The sequence below is a fragment of the Aythya marila genome, assembly GCF_965140915.1.
Source record: "Aythya marila genome assembly, chromosome: 9".
NCBI classification, from domain to species: domain Eukaryota; kingdom Metazoa; phylum Chordata; class Aves; order Anseriformes; family Anatidae; genus Aythya; species Aythya marila.
This window is the reverse complement of record NC_139050.1, coordinates 21,563,796-21,582,515: the sequence shown is the minus strand read 5'-3', so window position 1 is coordinate 21,582,515 and position 18,720 is coordinate 21,563,796. Positions and strand designations below refer to the sequence as shown.

At 52.7% G+C, this 18,720-nt stretch overlaps 1 protein-coding gene across 4 annotated transcripts in view; it reads right to left on the bottom strand.

The window, feature by feature from the left end:
* TNIK (TRAF2 and NCK interacting kinase) overlaps window positions 1-18,720 on the bottom strand; it is a 142,099-nt gene that overhangs the window by 106,464 nt on the left and 16,915 nt on the right. For all 4 annotated transcript variants that reach the window (XM_082766844.1, XM_082766842.1, XM_082766845.1 and 1 more), the window contains exon 2: window positions 14,957-15,022. In XM_082766844.1, coding sequence (XP_082622970.1) covers window positions 14,957-15,022 — 66 coding nt within the window. The remainder of the gene's footprint in view (window positions 1-14,956; window positions 15,023-18,720) is intronic.

The following is an 18,720-nucleotide window of genomic DNA, read 5'->3' as shown; positions in this document are numbered from 1 at the left end:
CTGCCAGGATATCAGGAAACCATCATATTGAATGGGGGTTATAAGAGCTTTCTTCCCCCATCATCAAAGCAAAGGATCTTGGAGAAAATGTCCTTCCTGCAAACAGGGGAAAAATCATTTCCATGGAAACTTTCAAACCAGGTTGAGCCTGGAGACTGAAGCAGTAAACCCTGGAAAGCTCGGCTGAATAAAACAGCGTGCAGTGCTCAGCTGGAGCTGAAACTTGACCTTCAAGCCTGGCCCGGCTAACACCAGCCCTGTCAGATAGGAGATAAAATGAAAGCAAGAAGTCCTGCCTCGTGCCTTGGTGTTGTGATGGACACAAACACCCCTGGGTGCCAGCAGCCAGCACGATTAAGACTTCATAGTATGCAGCTACACGGATGTGTACCACCCGTATTTTGAATGTAGCTGGGGATTATTCACAAGGAAGTTGCTTGTCACCTCACAGCAATCGTGAAGAGGCCGTGGAACAGGCTGCAGAATACTTCCCCAGCTTCCCTCAAAAATACTTAAATCTATCCAATTTCTCTATTTTAAGGCCTTCTTTGGGACTTTTTCCAAAAGGCACAAAAATAATCAGTTACAACAAAAGCACTTCTCAAAAGAGGGAAGCGTAAATGCAGCAAGCACAGCGTCAGTGCTTCTACAAACTGGCAACAAGGACGGGCGGCACGAGCAGCAGGAGGATCTGTCCCGGAGCCGGGCACCCTGCTCAGCACCACCACTGTCACCCCCAGGTCCCACAGAGGAGAACATCTCTGCAGGGGCTCAGACCTGACCAAACACCAGCGGCGATGCTGCAGCGCTGCGTGCACGTCAGGAGAGGAGCAGCATGAGTCACGGCACTGCGCCAGCGCTGCCCCTGCCCTCCTGCCTCCCATTTATCAAGCCCTCCCTTTTCTTTAGAAAAAAATATATAAATAAATGTTTCTCTTTCCCCTCCCTTTTTCAGCTTGCGGTTTCTCTGCTAGCTGAAGTTTCTTCTGCTCAAGGGGATGGGGAGCGAAAGCTGTCGAGGATGCTGCCCCACGGCCACCGGGGCTGCAGCCCCAGGATGTCACAAGGCCTCGTTATTTTCCACTCACTTGGTCATAGGAACTCCTTTAAGGAGGCTTGATAGTTCTTGTAGAGCTGCAGGAAAGCAGCAGGTTTTAGTGTTTGATTCATGACACTGACCCAGGCTCTAAAAGCCTCTAATTTTTCCATTATCTCCCAGCCAAAGCCTGCCTGATGTCTCAAACCTCGCTAGTGGGTTCCTTTGTGCACTAACCTCTGGCACGGGTTTAAGACATTCTTTTTCTTGTCATTTCACCTTAATTATTATAGATTTTTTTATTAAATCAAGCTCACAGAGCCAGCAAGACTAAATGCCCCTGCTGTGGCTCTCCAGCTGGTAGCTGTGGGAACACAAACACATCCCATGGAGGACGCGAGCAGGTTCAAGGCGTTCCTCCCAAGGCACCACAGCTCCCCCAGATCCCTGTGGCACAAGATCGATCTTCAGGACCAGGTTTGAAGCAGCAGCTTGCTCTGATCACTTCTTAAAAGTATCCCCCTGATTCTGTTACATGTGATTTCATTCCTCAGCTGAGCCCAAACCGAGAGGTTTTGAAGCAAAATAACATTTGTTAGCGTCCCCCTATTCTGCATTCAAGTAGGCTTCTCCAGCCTCTGCTGCTTAAGGCAAACCAATGTCTGTAACACCTCAAACCCTGCAGTGACCACAGACAGATCTTGCCACCAAAAGGGCCTCTCTCCTTGGCACTACCCCATATTTGCAGCACCAAAATTTCTTTAGAGGGTGGAGCACTGGAAAGCTCGCTCCCCCCAGACAGGGGGACGAAGGCCGTGCCTCCTCAATCCTGAATGCTGAACTGAAGAGGTGCTGAGGCTTCTTTTTTCAGTAGCTGTTTCTCCTTAATATGGACCCTGAAGCCAGCTTCTCCTTCTTTGGGGACTCAAGGTCAACTAGATCTTGGGGGAGATGGAAGGAGTCTGTTAAAGGACGGTTTGTGCCTGGGACATGGATCCCAGGTGAATGCAGTCATCTGGATACCTCAGTAAATTAGCAGGTGCTTACCTGAACATACCCTGCAATCCTCACATCCCTTAGCCTGTTTGTTAAATACATCGTTTTCTACTTCAGCAGTGCCTCTGCTTTCTCCTCCTGGGGAATCTGCTTTCTTTCATGGTCTCTGCTGCGCTTCCATTCCTTTCGCTAGGATCGGCAGTACATCTTGTGGTGGCCCCTAATGGTGGGCATCAATAAAACATGACCGGCCTTCCAAGTCCTTTGTTTTCCAGTCAAACATCTATTTGCTTTCTCCCTTTCCGCACTGCTCTCCTCTAAGCCCCGGCCCAGCTGGGGAACCTCTCCATTACTGCAGCTCGGCTGACATCAGTTAGATGGATGCTGTGGGAGCCGTCACCCCGGAGAGCCGCCTCCCTCCTCCATCATCCTGAGGTGCTCATCTATTACAAACATTTTCCTTCACAGCCCGGTGGCTGCTCTAACAAAACATCAACGTCCCTACCCAATGCACTGGATTTGCTACCCGTTTTTAGGCACCTCAGCTTCGTGCAGTTTTATGAGAAGCCTTCGTACCCATTAAGGCCTGTAAGAACGAGTGCCAATGGCCTTTTGTAGGTTAATCCACAAGAGATCAAGAGAGTGCACGACACTCTGTCTATTCAAATTACTCATTTTACAGTATAATAGTATGAATATTAATATTGTCCATTGAAAAAGTGTGTTAATTAGGACGCTGGCAGATTCCTGGACCACTGCCACCCAAAGTATGCACTTGGGGTACGTGACTATTCAAGCAGAGGTCCCAAATCGCTGTCGAACTCCTCCAGCCTGCTAACAACAGCAAAGCATGCGATTCTGCCGCGAGAGCCAAACGGCCAAAATAATTAATGAGGGAAGGACCTACAGAGGGTTAACGTTACTTATTTTTCCTCTCCTAATGTCAGTTATTTCCCTTCCTAGAAAAACAGTATTTAACCAGACCGAAAATAATTTGCATAGCGCACATGTGCTAGCTGCTGGGAGGTTTTTAAGCAAACAGCACAAATGTCTCATTAATAACTAAGTGCCAGGAAATCCAGAAAGAATTTTGCACCAGAATCCTGAAAACCATAGTAGCTTATTCTTCTGCTGCTTGCTTTAGGCTATAAACAGCCACTGTGCTCCTTTGATAAACCTGGTTTGAGTGGGGCAGCAGCTGGAGAAGGCGAGGTTTGCTCCGTACCAGAAGGATGAACACCTGGGAGGTCGTTGTACTCCATATCCCATATTTTTATGCAGGTAAAGCTTCCACAAGTTCAGCATCAGGCCTGGTGACTGATACATTAATAGCACACAGATAATCTTTAAAAGATGCGATATTCCCCCCTTCCAGCTTCTGTGTCTATTTTTATCCAACAGCTAGGGTGCACAATCTTAAGTGCAGTCTGCTGAGCTCAAGGTTAATCATCATTTTCTGCTAGCAAAATGAAAGGTCAGCTCTGTACCAGGCACCAGTGAGGTCTCCAGCCACCCGGGGGTTTACAGACCCGAGGACTCCAGCACCAGCTCGTGTCTTGCTGCATAGGAGGAGAGCCTATGCATGAGCAACCCCAGCACACCGCCCGCAGCTCCCAGAACACTTGAGATCTGCAAACATATTTGTCTTCCATGGAAGAAACCCTAGGCTCCTTGGATGTTTTTGCAAGACAGATTTGCATCGAGGAGCCCAATTTGAATGGAAAGCCGCAGGTTTTGCTTGGTTGCGGTGATTTCCCTAGGCAGAGGAGAAGCGCCAGGTCCAGAGCACCTGATGTGCACATGGACCTCCCCTGCTCTGCTTCAGGGGAGGTATTTTCATTTGGGGTCACTCTCAGTTGGGAATATGAAGACAGCATTCCACATCTGAAGCTACTTCAGTGGCTATAAGGGGTCAAGTGCTTCTCCTCCTCGGAGGGGTTGCCAAAATGTATTTTCACAAACTGGCATTTCTCAGCATGGTGGGACTGACAGCACTTCCAGTATCTCCCTCTTCACAATATTAAGAAATGCAGCTTTTGGCTCCTATCCACCAGCTAAGAGATCCAGTTTCTCTTAGGAACTCACTGCAGGATCTCCAGCAAAGCTCTCTGCCCCCATTACTGCGGCAGACACTTGCAAACATCTGCCAAGACATGAGGACTTCATTCTCAGAAGCTCTCAGCGCCCTGACCCGCGGGGTATGGCAGCAGAAGGAAGAGGCCTGGCAGCACAGCTGAAGGTCAGCTCCCTTTCTGCCTCTACTTAAACTGGGGCATCTAAAATTAGAGCAGGCTGCGAGCGTGGATGACCAGGGCCTGCAATTCGGGGCGGCAGGAGACACCGTGAGCACACGTGCATGGGGTGAGAGGTGCAAAACCAAAGGATTTAGAGCTGCTGAAGACCATCAGCTGCAGGCGGCTACAGAAACCTGGAATAATTCCCCAGGTTACCGAGCTCTTTGGTGCTTAAATCTCCTCCTTGCAAGAGTTATCGCCTGTCACCCACCAAAAGCTAATCCTCTTTTTTTCTGACTTTGCCTCTATCTTCTCTCCGCCCAGCCCCCAGCTCCGTATGAGCGCAGAGCACCTTTAATCTTCATTTCAGATGCACTTTCCACGATGTTGCAGATGTGTTATCTGCAGCTGACAGTATTCACCACCTATTTCTCCTTAAAGGACACTGCTTGACCTTGTAACAGCTTCCATGCCTCTAGTTTTAGACGCTGAGCATTTCTATTTGAATGGATCACAAGTAATCACTCTTCTGTATCCATTATTAGCAGAGAACCAGCTACCCAGAGAGCTACTGCTTTGTGGTGTGTTTTTTTTTTTTTTTTTCCTCCAAATGCAGCATTTTTCCCAGGCAGAGACATATTATGGCAATTCAGACATTGACAACTGTGTAAATCACGCCCAGGCAAAAGTTATTGATGACCTCATTCCGGCAAGGTATTATATGATCAGGCTGCCCCACGGTATTTTGATCATCTGAGAGCCCTGAAATTGAAAGTCGCGAGCTCCATTTTGCTCGGGAATCTAACAAAAGGTTTTATCTGCGACAAAAGGCACTCGGAGCATTTCTCTTAAATTATCTTATTGCACACCAGCAGTAACAAATACTTGTTTGCCTTTATTAATACGCTCTCCCTGCCCATGACCGTTCCCATTTTTCTAATTTTGAATTTAAATGCTTCCGAGTTATTGATCCCTTCTGCTAGAAATCTTTTATCCTGCTTTTATTGGTTCTTGTGCACAGCCTAATTTCAGAGAGATGAGCAGTGCATCCAACATCACCACCCTCCTGGCAGACCTGTCTCCCGGGAGCTGCCGTGATTAATATTTCCCATGCAACACAAATCACATTCTTCAGGCCCAGCTTCTCCACACTGCCGGCGCTCCCTAAATTGGCATTCTCACATCTTTTATTAAATGATATAATTAGCTGATTCCTTCTCGAGTGCCTTCCAAAATAGGTTGTGAATGGTCACCAATAAGGGAACAAAAACCAACACTCAAGGCATTGAGGCACTCAAAGAGGAACCAATTTTCCTTGGCCGTGCCAAGTTTCAGCTAATCTAGGCAGATGCAATGAATAAATAAAAATAAAACCAGGGGTTAGCCATGAAGCAGAAGGGCTGCAGCCTGGATGCACGGCGCTACTCTGCGTGCTGGGCGTGCTAACCCAGGCAAACCCACGTGTGGGGGGCACTCTGCAGCAAAGCTGAATTGAAATAATTTGTAGGGCCCAAGCCAGCCTGCTTGATGAGAAACACGCCACTTGAAGAAAGCCTCTCCTGGACCCCTGGTGTCCCTCCCCAAGCAAAAACCTGTAACGTGAAACCCCCGTGCCCTGCACAATCCGGCATGTGAGCGTAGCAGCACGCATGGAAATCCACTTAATGCACGGCAGCCGGCGTGCAGAAACGCCCTGGGTGCCAGCACTGCGAGGACAGAGCAGACCTCGGGCCCAAATGCTGCTGCTGCTGCTTAACCCTACAGATGAGGTTTCCCCTACACCACCACCGAGCCTGCTCCTTCCCACTACAGCCTGCCTGAGCAGCTTGGAGTACTCCGAACACACTGCACATGCACCAGGGTCTCCATCCCTACAGATTGCTCCATGTCTATTAGAAAACAAACGAAAAAACACCACCAGAGCATGTTCAGCTGGCTTTCGAGGGGCCGGCTTGCTGCTTGGCTGTTACAGGACTCGAAGCAGATTCATCTTCTGTGCAAGTGGTAGGGCTCGCCTGCGGGATGCTGCCCTTCAGTGCCACGGAGCAGGTTTTCTGCAGTTTAGGCAGTTCCATGACCATGGCAAGGAATATTTGTGAAAAGTCCCAAAGTGCAGTTTTGTGCTCCATTTCAGAAGCCCGTTCCTCCAACAGAAGATTTCCATTTCCCCTTGCAAAGCACCCCCTGGGCTCGCCTTACCGCCATTCGGACACACCATTCAGCTGGAGCAGGCTCTTCACAGCAATTCTGCTGAAGCAGCTGTCTCCCTGTTAGCTGTGTACAGAAGAAAGGCTTTGGCCTCCATCCTGGCCCTGCCGAATTGAAGAAAGAGAAGATCTGCAAAGCACAGGACATGAAGGCACTCCCAGCCGGCACCCGCGGCTCTGCCATAAGAACAATGTCTCTAACGAACAAGTCCAGCTGCATTTGCAATTTCTCTTAAACGCTGATTGCTGATGACACGTGGATTCCTCCTGCCATAAGCCACGAAGACGTGGTTCCAGCCTTTCATGTTGTCCGTAAGAGCTTCAAACTGAGGAGGTTTTCATCTGCCAGGCTGCGAGGGAGGAGGTCGGCTGGAGGCTGCTGAATGCTCAAGTTAGCCACTTAATGAGGCGGCGTGTTCCCAACTAATGGCTTTGCTCAGGGACAAATTGCAACACCAAGGGAAGGATTAGCATAAAGGCTTATCAAGTGAAAGATGTGCTGGAGTAGAAACACCCCATCCTTTCAGAAGGTGATGCTGCCACCACTGGAAGGCCACGCCACTGGTGAAGGCTTCAGGTCCCCACCTGGCTTCAGAGGATTTTTTTTCCTTTGTCATTCAGAAGCAGCGAAATCCTAGGATTACACCTAGCAGGACTGATCATGGACAGCAGTGCTGGAAAACATGGAGAGACCTGAGTAATTCGTGATAAAACGGGACTGTGACCACGAACTTCCCATTGCAATAAATCACTTTTCCTTTCGCTCCTCGGTGTGATGCAAACCGGCGTAATTCACGGCTGATGCAAGTGCAGGACTGCTCACCCCAGCCATGCCTCACTCCCGACTCTCCAGGGACAAATCCATCACGTCAAGTTTAAAGTTAAGAGAAAAAAAAAGTCTGCTTAAATTTGCTTTCATTGTCATTGAGCCTAACACACTCATCCCATCCTCAGCAACAGCCTCTGAAAAACCTCGCTTTTTTCTTTAAAGGCAAACTTTAGTTTTTTCTTTAAGTGCCACTCAAGACACCGTCCCATCCCGTCCCACCCCGCAGGCACCCCGTGGCTGTGCCCAGCTGGAGGAACCACCCTGAAGTTCCCACCCCAACTTTCAACGAAGACACACTGGCAACCTGCAAGGAACGAATCCCACCTTTTAGCTAACGAGGAGGCACCCACGAGCGAATGTTTTTAACGCAGCAGCCGCACTGTTTAAGCCTGCTCTCGTCTGATCTAGACGCTACGAAGACAACCATAAAATACATTTCTTCGCGCTGACCCTGTTAATAACCGCTTCTCAAGGGAGTAGAAGCACTGTAACGAGCTAACACTCTTTGTTTATTTGGAATTCAATAGCTAGACTTATTAAAAGAGAGATCCCAGCCAGCACTCGCTGCAGAAAACACCCGTGGTGATGTGATGGAGCAGGAGCACGGGGCTGGGGCGAAGGCTGAGCTCCGGCACGCTGCCTGGGGAAGGTCCTTCAGCCTCCTGGTCTTTAACACCCATGGAGAGGTAATAAAACCCACACGGCTTCCAGAGCGGGGCTGTGGGCAGCTCGGAAAAATTACCTCTGGGGAGCCACAATCCAATTCTCTGCCCTTTATGCGAGTCTCTGCCCCCAGCAGCTCCCAGTCTGAGCGTGCTGCGTGGGATTAGCTCCCTGCCCTCTCTCTGCCCCCGCACACACCGGTCATTTCAGCTGCCGTTTGCTCTCAGATCCAGTTTTAAAGTGGATTAAAAGAATAATAATAATATGCAGAAGGTTTGTCGTGTTGGAAACTCGCTGCCACGGGTTGCAAGCTCCCCTGTAAAAGAGATAGGGCTGCAGGGGGCGAGGGGGGGTACCCGGCACCCAGATGGGGCACAGCACATGGGTTATGGGCACAGCCTGCACCAGCAGAGCAGAGGAGACACCTCTACTGCAGCCCAGTGGGGATAAGAAACTCTTAGAAGGAAGCCCTGACCTCCTCCTCCTCCTCCTCTTCCTCAGCTGCCCATGCTGAGAAACAAGGCAGGATGGGGACAGGGACAGGAGTGAAGGCAAAGCCTTTGCTGGAGACGTGGGGATGGAGCCAGCTCCCAGCCACGCTCTTCCACAGGCAGATTCAAACCTAAGAGCTTAAAAAGACCTAAACAGCAAAAAAAAAAATATTACACCAATCTGCCATTCTTATGTGAGGGAGGAAAAAAAAAAACCTTGACAACATTTGGAAGCGGGCTGTGTTTGCTTGTCGCTTTCCATCTTGAGGTAACGAGCGTAAAGGGCTTCCCAGGTAAACCTCAGCACAAACGGCAGATTTTGAGAGCCCCGCTCCTCACTGCAGCGAGCTAACGAGGGGCACCCAGGAGATGCTGAGCTCCAACCACCTCCCTCTGGCACTGCCCTGCTCCAGGCCTTCAGCACCAGCCCCAAATCGGGCTGCATCCATGTTGGAAAAGGTGCAAAAAAGGACAAGCAAGAAACACTGAAAACAAACAGTGGCCACTGTGAAAGCCTCAGGTACAAGACCCAGCCCCTGGGATCCTGCTTTGCACTTTTCAGTGTTTCTTTGCATCGTGTGGAGGAGTTTTCTGTTAACAGAGATGGCAACAACCTGCTCTGTGGTGTCAGTGACCAGAGCTCTGCAAGCCTCAGCTTGGGAAGCTGCAGCCCCCGACCAGCAGAGCCAGGTTTGCACAGAGCATGCCCCCAGCTCCGAAAGGCTTTCTGTTTTCTGAGCAGCTGGCTGTAGGGACATCCCCAAAGCAAACAGCCCCTAGCCTGGTCATTCCTGTGGCCAAACGGCGCTTGATAAGAGCTCAGAGCATCCTCTAAGCCCAGCGAGACAAGCAAAGGGCTCCCCTTCCCCCTGTGCCCACGCCTGGCACCCCACCAGCCCCGTGAGGCCAGCCACCACGTCCTGCAGCGCTGCTGGCTTGGCTCGGCATCTTCAAAGGGAGCTTTTTTCCCCCGTGCCACTGCAGATATCTTCTCTCCTGGCGAGGCTGCGCAGTGCTGAGCGTGCAGCAGCACCAGGAGAGCGGCCAGAGCCACGGGCACTGCGCCCACCCTGCCCCGGCACGGGCTGCGGAGGGGATGGAGACGAAAGAGGGGGATGATAAATTAACGCAGGGACGTTTTGAATCACCTTTTGGAAGCGGCCGCAGCGTAAGAAGCACCTTTCCCGGCGTTATTCAGCCGGCGAGAAGTTCCCGTGACATATTGGTGTGTAGGTGTGTGGGGGCTGGCTCCTGCGGGGAGGGCGGGCGGGCGGAGGGTGCTCTGTGTGGTTCGGCGAAGCGAAGCAGCACAAGATGTACCAGTTGCTCTGGTAACAAAGCCTTTTTTTTTTTTTTTCTCCTTCCCCTAAGTGAAACATCATTTTAAGCGTTTTCCAGGCAAGACTTCCTTGCCCGTGTGGCCAAAAGCAGGCCCCGTTTCAGAAATACCCGCACAATTCGAGGCAGCAAGGGAAGGAGTCGCTCTTCCGAAGATAATCCACCGTCACAGGGAAGCTGATAAATCGAGGTCACTGTTTTGCACCCTCTGATTAAGCCAGCATGCGTTACCATACATCAGCGTGCCAGCCCAGCCCCTTCCCACAGCGCAGTAAGAACGGCTGAAACACAAAAACCATCCCGCAAGGTGGGGACACATAAAAAGGGGAGACCCTGGTGGGCTCCCCACCACAGGCAGCCAGCCGGGCAGCAGCAGTGGCTCGATACATGTATGTAACGCTGTGCTCGTGGTACCGAGGGATCATACAGCAGCTTGTCACTCTGTGCCCAGTCACACAGCCCCTGTGTGACCTTGAGGACACGGAGCCGCCTCGGGGGGCCGGCTGGAACCACCGAGTGACCCCAAGCGGAGCATCCGGAGCGGGACGAACACCCCTGGCTCGAGTTTAATGAAAGGAACCAGGTGCTGCGAGAAGATGGGAAAAGGCAAACGTTTAATAAGGCCGCCCAAACCCAACAGCTGGCTGCTGTGGGACAGAAGTGCGGGGAGCTCAGGGCTCCGTGTTCCCCAGCAGCCCAGGACTGGGGGTGCCGGTGCTGCAGGATGGGCGCCCAAAGGAGAGGGGGCAGCAGCCAGCCCAGGAGCAGCGCCTGCAGCTCGCGTGCACGCAGCACGGGCTCTCGAGCAAGTCCCAGCAGTGGGCCCTCAGCCATGGAAGCTGTGTACACAGCTCGGGTTAATTCTTTACAGCAACAATCCGCAGGAAACGATCATTTTGTGCAGCGTGGAAACTTCTTCCACCGGGCTAGAAGCAACAGTGATTAATTACCAAACTATTGACCATCGGTCTTTCAGAAAGAGAGACAATAAAACAACTGATTATTAAAAACAATTAATGTCATTCTCCGCTCAAGCTAATTATTTGAACTGCTGGTAATGACCTGGGAACCTGCAGAGTCTCTGTTCCCACCAGGGCTGAGCCAGACCACGGGCAGGCTGAACACGGAGCAAGTTCTTCTCTTACACCTCCCTCCTAAAAGCATAGAAGAGAAAAAAAATCTTTGCCTTTCCTTAGCATATCCACCAGCCACTCATTCAGCAGGGGGACGCACAGCAGTGCCCAGGGAGCACGCAGAGCTGGGGACACGCTGGGTACCACAGAAGCACACCAACAGCATCAGGACCATTTTATCCCAGCTCTTTTGGCATCTGCAGGCTCAGGGGCACCATCACCAGCAGACAGCCACACGTGGCGTTTTGAATCCCAAATATTTCAGTCGTTTTCTCATACCCCTGAACCTCAACATCTTCATCTACTGGGCCGAACTGGGGGTTCACCTCCAGATGAATCCATCCTGGCAAACACAAGTTGAGTAACAAACCAAATAACTGACAGAAGACTTTGGGATGCATTTCCTCATCATTTTGCCCCGTGTGGGTCAAATAGCCACCTAGCCTGGGCCTAAAAGCTGGTGGCACCCCACGGTGTCCCCCGTGCTGCTCCCTCTGCCAGCCACGGCAGTGGAGGAGCGTGCACAGGGACCACGGCCACGAGTCCCACGTGCCCTGAACGATGCCGTGGAACTGCTTAGCGATTAGGTGGCATTTCCCAGCTAATTAAGCAATCAATAGTTATTGTGCAGTTATGGAGCCGGCCCGTGGTGCCAGATCTTGTGCCCTGTAAAATAAAGCTGCAAACGGAGAGCCGCATCCCCAGCACACCCAGCAAAGCCAGCACACTTGGTGTCAGCACACCCCGTCCTCCTGCTGGGGTCGGGAGGCTGCATGGAGCACGCAGTCCTGGCATCACTCACCTCCCTGCTCATCTGTATGTGAGAGGAGAGCATCAATGGTTACCATCTGACCTACCTACCAATTTTTATTTCTAGGTTTAATATTAAGAAGACTGGCATCAAAACCCTGCCGTGGTGATGCTGGGTACCTGAGTGATGCTGAGCACGAGTTTGCTCCCACCCTACTGCACAGGGGACTCGCAGAGTGACCAAAACAGCTGCCTAAAAACATGGGAGGATCCCGTTATTTTGTGACATATTCAGCCCACGATAACCAGCCCGCTGAATGTCTTCCTCCGGTCTTGCACCAAGCCGCTGGGAGGCTGTCTGTGAGGAATCTGGTGGTATTTCCCTTCCAGCTCACGTGTCCATCGGTGGTCGGCACGCCAGCAGTTGCAGCCCCGACGGTGAGATTTATTCAGGCAGCCTAAGGTATGCTCAGTATGCAAGGCCTTTTTGCTTGCTCTCTAATGCAAAGCAGAGCTGAACGGCAATAATGATACTCCGCCACATGAAAAGCCTTCCCTCACGCTTCCAATAATGCTCTGAAGCGTTATCAGAAGTCTCCGCGACTTCTGCATTTAGAGTTTTGTTTCCAGTCAGCAGCTACCTGCTAAAAACAGCAAGGCAGCGGCTCAACTCCTGAAGCCCAAAGCACCGTGTTTCTGTTAAACATTTCTTTGAGCATTCAGAAAAATCCAGGAACGCAAAAATCCCACAGCACAACAACGCCTTGCACTGGAGCTAGCAAGACCTCGGCCGTTTATCGAAGCCGATTTACAACCTGTACCAGTAGACGCAGGATTATTAGGAAATAAAGAACAGCTTCCAATCCAACTAGCGAGATAAACCATCACCGGCGCGGTCCCTCGTTAAAATAAAAGCCAAGCTCTTCAACAAGAGCTCGCAGAGCAAGGATCGTTCCCTCTGCAGCTACTGCTGCTTGTGGCCAGTGGGGAAAGAAGGGCAGGTCCTGATGAGGACTTCCCCAGCCTTCAGGTCGCACCCATGTACGACCTCAAGCTGTGCACCTCCACACCGTGTCCTTCAAGCACTGGGGACCCCAAACAGCCTTGCTGTTGGCCTCCAAGCTGGCCGGGGGATGCGACTGCTCAGAGACCCTTTGCTCCTAGGTAAGGGAGCCTCAAACGTGTTTTTAGAAGGGAGCCAGAAGGTCTAAGCGTCTTGAAAAGCGATCCATCTGGTTTGCTTTCAGAGATAAATACAGCGGTGGCATCTGGAGGAAAAGAATCGCAGAGATCTTATTTCTGTGCTAGGTTTTAGGGTGGGACACCATAAACAGTTCTGCATGCTTTCTGTCAAAGTCTTCTTCTGTTTATAAAGTGGATACAACTCCAAGACTTCAATTTAAGAGAATCTGAGCTCAGCCTTAGCCTGAATTCCTACCTCAACGCTTACTAATTGGGTTTGGACAGCAGCTCCCCCCCCGCCACCATCCTGCCTGGCACTGCCAGCGAGTGAATCACACCGGGACAATCTGATTACCCCGGCACATTAAAAACAGCGAAAAGGAGGATTTTCTTTGTACAAGAAGGAGAAGAAGAAACACGGAATATATCACCTCCCCAAAAGCCTACAGCTGAACGCTTCTGGATGGTTCTCCCCCCCTTTGCGATCACACACACAGGCACCAAACAAACCACTGCAACAGGAAACACGCGCAGCGGGGCTGTGCGAGGAGCAGAGCAAACATTAGATAGTTTATTTCCCTTTTCTGCTTTCCACAAAAACATGACACTTTCTAAAGGCCATTAACGGCGCATAGTTTCCACTGATTGTTAGAAATACGCCGAAGTTAAAATTAGGTCACCCCCTGCCATTATTTTAGCAGCTGAGAAGAAAAACAGGGCTGAACCCAGCTCCCGGGGCTGGCCTCCGTGCCCGAGAGCCAACAGTGGCACCACGAAAACCACCACCAACACCAGCACCAACATCAGCACCCTCGGGGCAAGCACCGAGGGGAAGGCTCCTGGAGTATACCCTTGGTAAGAAGGGGGCTGGAGGGGGGCCGTTCTGGTTGGTTTTCACCTCATTCCAGTTCAGAAATTCACACGTCTTCAACCCCCGAAGTTGCGGTTCACCCTCGGTTCACTTCAGTCCTTCCAGCGTGGAATTGATGGAATTAGCCCGCGGCAGCGGGAGGATGGGGAGAGCAGGATCAGAACAAACAGCTCCTGACAGGTGGCTTCCCAAGCAGCCTTTTCTCCTCTTGGTTAGGGCCAGCTCGCTGTCCTTCACTGCGCGACAGGCAAGGGCTGAGCCTTCCCGCTGACCGAGGCAGAGCACATGGAGGTATTCCTTCCTATTGTCAGAATGTGGGCAAGACAGGCAAACGGGATCTCTGTGTGCACACAGGCACAAGTGCAATGTAAATACAGATCCAGTGCCCACACACACAAACCTTTGGAGAACGGGGCCCATGGGGTTGCTATCTGCCAGCAGACCTGGAATACGCAGCGAATTCCACGTGCACCTTGCCAAGAAACATGTTTACACCATGCATTAAGCACAGATAAGGCCAGACTCCAAAATAATTCGACCCCTCCTAACGCCACAAGAATCATCCACAACAAAAACAAACCACGATTACAGATTCTGGAATTCCCTCAAGCTGAGGGGTGATGGGGACAGGCGCCGTGCTTTAGCAAAGGACAGACACTTTAAACGTTGCAGGATGAAGCTCACGGGTTTATAATTTTGTTCTCCACGGTCTCCTTTGTACTCCCGTTTGGAGAGCTGCTGCCAGACGTTTGCAGGAGCTTGAAAGCAAACCCGCTGAGCGCCGTGGGTCTCCTCCAGCAGCAGGTTTCTGCCGAGCAGCGAGCGGCAGCCAGCCTGCGTGCTCCAGCCCCACGGTACCGGCAGACCAGCAGCCTGAGCAGGCTCCTGGACCACGATACAGCTCTGCTGGAGAGATTTATCTACGAAACCCCAGGCTCCCCGCTCCCTCCCTCATCACAGAATCCATAAAAAGCAATTGGGGGTGGGGGGAGAGGCAAAGAAAGCGATCTGTTTTTAGTGACAGCTTCAGAAGTAGTACAAATTGCTGTTGTAGGAGCTCCACGTGCTGCGCAGAGCTGGAGCACGTGACAAAAAGGCAGAGCCCAGCGAGGTTTTTGTCAGGCCTGACACTGCTGGGACCTAACGAGGCCGGTGCAATGGGATGCTCCACGGCCAGCACACGGCCAAGGCGACCAGGATCACTCCAGACACCGGCGTAGCCTTACCTTATAGACTTGCCCATAGGTGCCATTGCCGACAAGCTCCACCAGCTCAAAGATTCCTGCAGGATCCTAGGAGAAAAGGAAGAAGAAGCATTTAATGCGCTGGACTTCTGACTCCTCAAAAACAAGCTTTCTATGAAGAGAAAGACCAACATTTTCTGACAAACGTTTTGAACATTTTAAAGTCCTCTGGCAGCCCAGGGATTGGAAGCATCACAGTCAGGGGGAGCAGAGGTGTTAATCCACCCCGTGCGGTGAGCCAGCCCTGCAGGGCCGTGTCCCAGCAGCATTTGTGTTGCTTGCCCTGAGGCCTGGCGCATCCTGGCCATTAACTTTCTGGCCTCTCTGATAAATAACGGGACACCCAGAGCTGAAAGCTGGCACCAGAGCACACCCCTCCGCCCCGCTGTCACACACGTGCACACGCAGGAGCACACGCAGCGACACTGCCCGAAGCCAACATTCGCTGTGAGGTACGAGGGAGGGTGGGGAAAGAATAAACCGGCGCTGCTATTTTCTCCCCTCGCTGGGTTTTCCCCGTCCAGCAGCTCTATTTATGCTCCTCTGCTCCTCCTCCTCTCCCCACGCTCACTCCGTCTGGGTCCGTGTGTTCCCCTGTGAACCAGGTGGGCACATGGCTCTCCCCCCTCCCCGCTCCTCGCCCGGCCTCGAGGACATTCGGGCCACCAAAAGCCACCAAGCTGCAGGCACTCGGAGGCTCTGGGGGTTTTGAGTCACTTCTGCTATGAAATGTCTCGATGTCCCAGCGAGCCGGGTACCTGCAGCCTGACAAGATGCGGGCAGCGCATTAGCAGCTCTGCCTCATGAAGAGGAAGAGCAGCCTTCAGGGAGCATCCCTGGGGAGACAGGCAAAACCATATGAAAACGGCCCAAAAATGCCATCCGCCACCTGGAGCTGACCAAGGGCAGCGCTCCCCAACAGCGGCTGGGGAAAGGGAAGCGGCGCTGCGCCGAGTCTGAACCAACTGGGGGAGGAGGAGGGGAGGGATGGCAGCAGCTGCTGTTTATTTCTTGAATTTCTTTCCTTCGGGTTATTCTCTGCAGTGCTGAAACAACTCTGGAAGAGGCTTTTCAAGTGCTACAAGTATATCTATTTTTGAATATTCGCTGGGAGATTAAGAGAGAAGAAAGCTGTGCCTAGGGCAGATGATCAGGAGGCTTGGAGAAGCGCATCCCGGGAAGCAGCTGGCCATTTCTGATAACGAGAACCATTTTGTCTGACACCTTTTCCGACCGATTCCCAAACCTCAGCCCCAGGAGTCCCCCCTGCCGCCCTGCGGGGCCACCTGGCCTCACCCAGCTCCTCCAGGTTTACCCCAGCTCGTTTGCAGCACGGCTGCAGACGTCCCCCCCGCCACCATCACCAGCAGCACCACGCTTCTTCCTTCCTTCCCCCATTTCCACGGGGAAGCATTGTCAAGGTAACGGGGCTGCTCGCCGAGCCACGGGGCCGGGCAGGATTTGAGCAGAGCCCTAGCAACACGCTGGGAACGAGGAGGGAGAGGAGGGAGAGAGGAGGGAGAGAGGAGGGTGCTCGCTCCTCCCCGCGCTGCTGCTGCTGCTCCTCGCGCTGCTGTCACCCCCGCAGCTCCCACACAGCCCCCGCCCGTGCCCAGGAGCAGCATGTCGCCAGCAGCCACCCAAAGAAGCACAGGCAGAGGTCAGGGCAGGGAGAAATCCTTCTTTCCGCTGAGCTGGCTCAGCCCAGGGATGAGCTCTGCGCCCTCACGGCTGCTGGGGGCTGTCCCCACGGCTGGGGGACGCGGACACCGCTGCGAAACCCCAGGGGATGGGCACGGGAGGCAGGCAAGCAGGGTGGGATGCTCAGTGGGAGATTTGAAACCAGCTGGAGAAAAGAAACCCAGAGCACAGGGGTCTGGCTGGGGACCAGCCCCGGGCAGGCAGGAGGAATCTCGGCCCAAATATAGCCCGGGCTGCAGATGCGGAGCAGCGCGGCTGCTGGCAGCGGCCCCGGGGCTCTCTGCTCACCCTGCCCCGGCTGCCTGCCCCTGCCTGATCATTCAGGGCTGCTGGCAGAAGATGGGCTGATTAAAATCGAGGAGGGCCAGCGTTTAAGACAAACCCAGGAGCAATTTTCAGCCCTACGTGAGCTTCAGGCTGCATTCACAGAGCTCTGCTGAGAGCCGCATACACACAGAGCAGGAGCTGGTCCCTCCTGACAAAGGAGGGGGCAGAAAGGCAGGGCAATGCCCAGCACAATTTGGGGCTGTGCTTCGGGGACCCCAACACCCCCCGAAAATCGGTGGTATCCAACTCTGAGCGGCTAAAAACGGTGTGAGACACGGAGCAGGGCGAGAGCAGTCTTCTCCGGTAGCACCACGAAAAAACGCCCCCGGTATTTGCATAAACAACGCACTGAAAGCCCTCGCCGTGTCAGAAAAGGGACTGCTGCACACAGCTGATAAAGCTGAACGCCTCCCAGCTCCGGCAGCAGCACACGCAGCCTCTGGGAAGGCCTTATCGGCGCGAGGCAAGCAGCAGCTGGGCTCACGGCAGCTCCTTCTCCTCGCCGAAATGGCTCCGCTCGGCGCAGACCCCGCGGGACGGCACCGCTGCCTGCACCGCCAAATTTCGGCGAGCCCAAAATGCACAGGAGCCACCAGGAGACCCCCAACAGCAGTGACCACGTGCAGGGCCAGGCCAGCTAAGGGCTGAGGGCTGCAGGTGCTCATCTGTGGCACAGTGTCCCTAAAAACCGCCAGGCAGATGCCCACAAACACAAGAGAAGTCTGCACGCCCAGCTCGCCTCTTCTCCTTGCAGGAGCCGAATTTTTCTCCCCTCCTGCCCCTGCGCTGAAGGTATTTAGCAGCAAGGGTTATGTGAGGAGACGGGGGAGAGATGGTGGTAGGGAACCGAGGGGCACACCAATTAAAGCCCTGTTGCTGTGAATGCACGGGAGGGGAAATGAGAGATCAGAGCCTCTGTAATCACCGTGCACTTATTCCCCCAATTCTGAGCGGCTAATGACAACTTCCAGCCAAAAAGCGTGGAGATAACCAGTCATTAAGCAAATGTTGTAACCCTAGAGAAGAAAAAGGCTCGGTGTGACTGGAAGCAATGCACCAGGAGGGGTTAGCAGCCGGCCAGCATCCCCAGGCTCCAGGTCGCTGATGCAACTTGCTTTAGCCCACACACGGGGCACCTGCACGGGCTGCGCTTCCCAAAACCACACGTCCAGGCTGCACGTTAGCAAAGCCAGAAGTTTCAGGCAGCCACGCACATCTCCCCAACAACAGGGCCAGAAAAATCTCAAGTCAGCTGGTATTCCCTCAAAAAAACCTCATTACCGCGCTCATTTTGCAGGCGCTGAAGCACTCGGATGATCTGACAGAACAAGGTCCCGAGCCCCCCGGGGAAGCCATCCCAAAAGGCACGCGGTTTAGAGCGAAATGGAGGGTTTGGAGGAGTGCTTGAGGACAGTTTCTTTTTAATAATAAACTAGTCGCCTCCGTCTCCAAGGCTCTCCTAGCTAACAACCTTGTGAGCGATGTGAGGATGGGCAGCAGCCAGGAGAGGATTGCTTACAGAGCTGCAGACAGCAAGCAAAGCAGCGAGGCAAAGGCCGAGGCAATAAAATATCGAGTTACTGGGAACTTCCAGAGAAAGAGGCTGATGGTACCTTTCTGAGCTGCGAGCACTGCCCTCCCAACACACAGACGTACCCCTACGCCTGTCCAGTGAGAAAAGCAGTACAAAAAAAAAAAACACTCAACGGGCTGCTCGG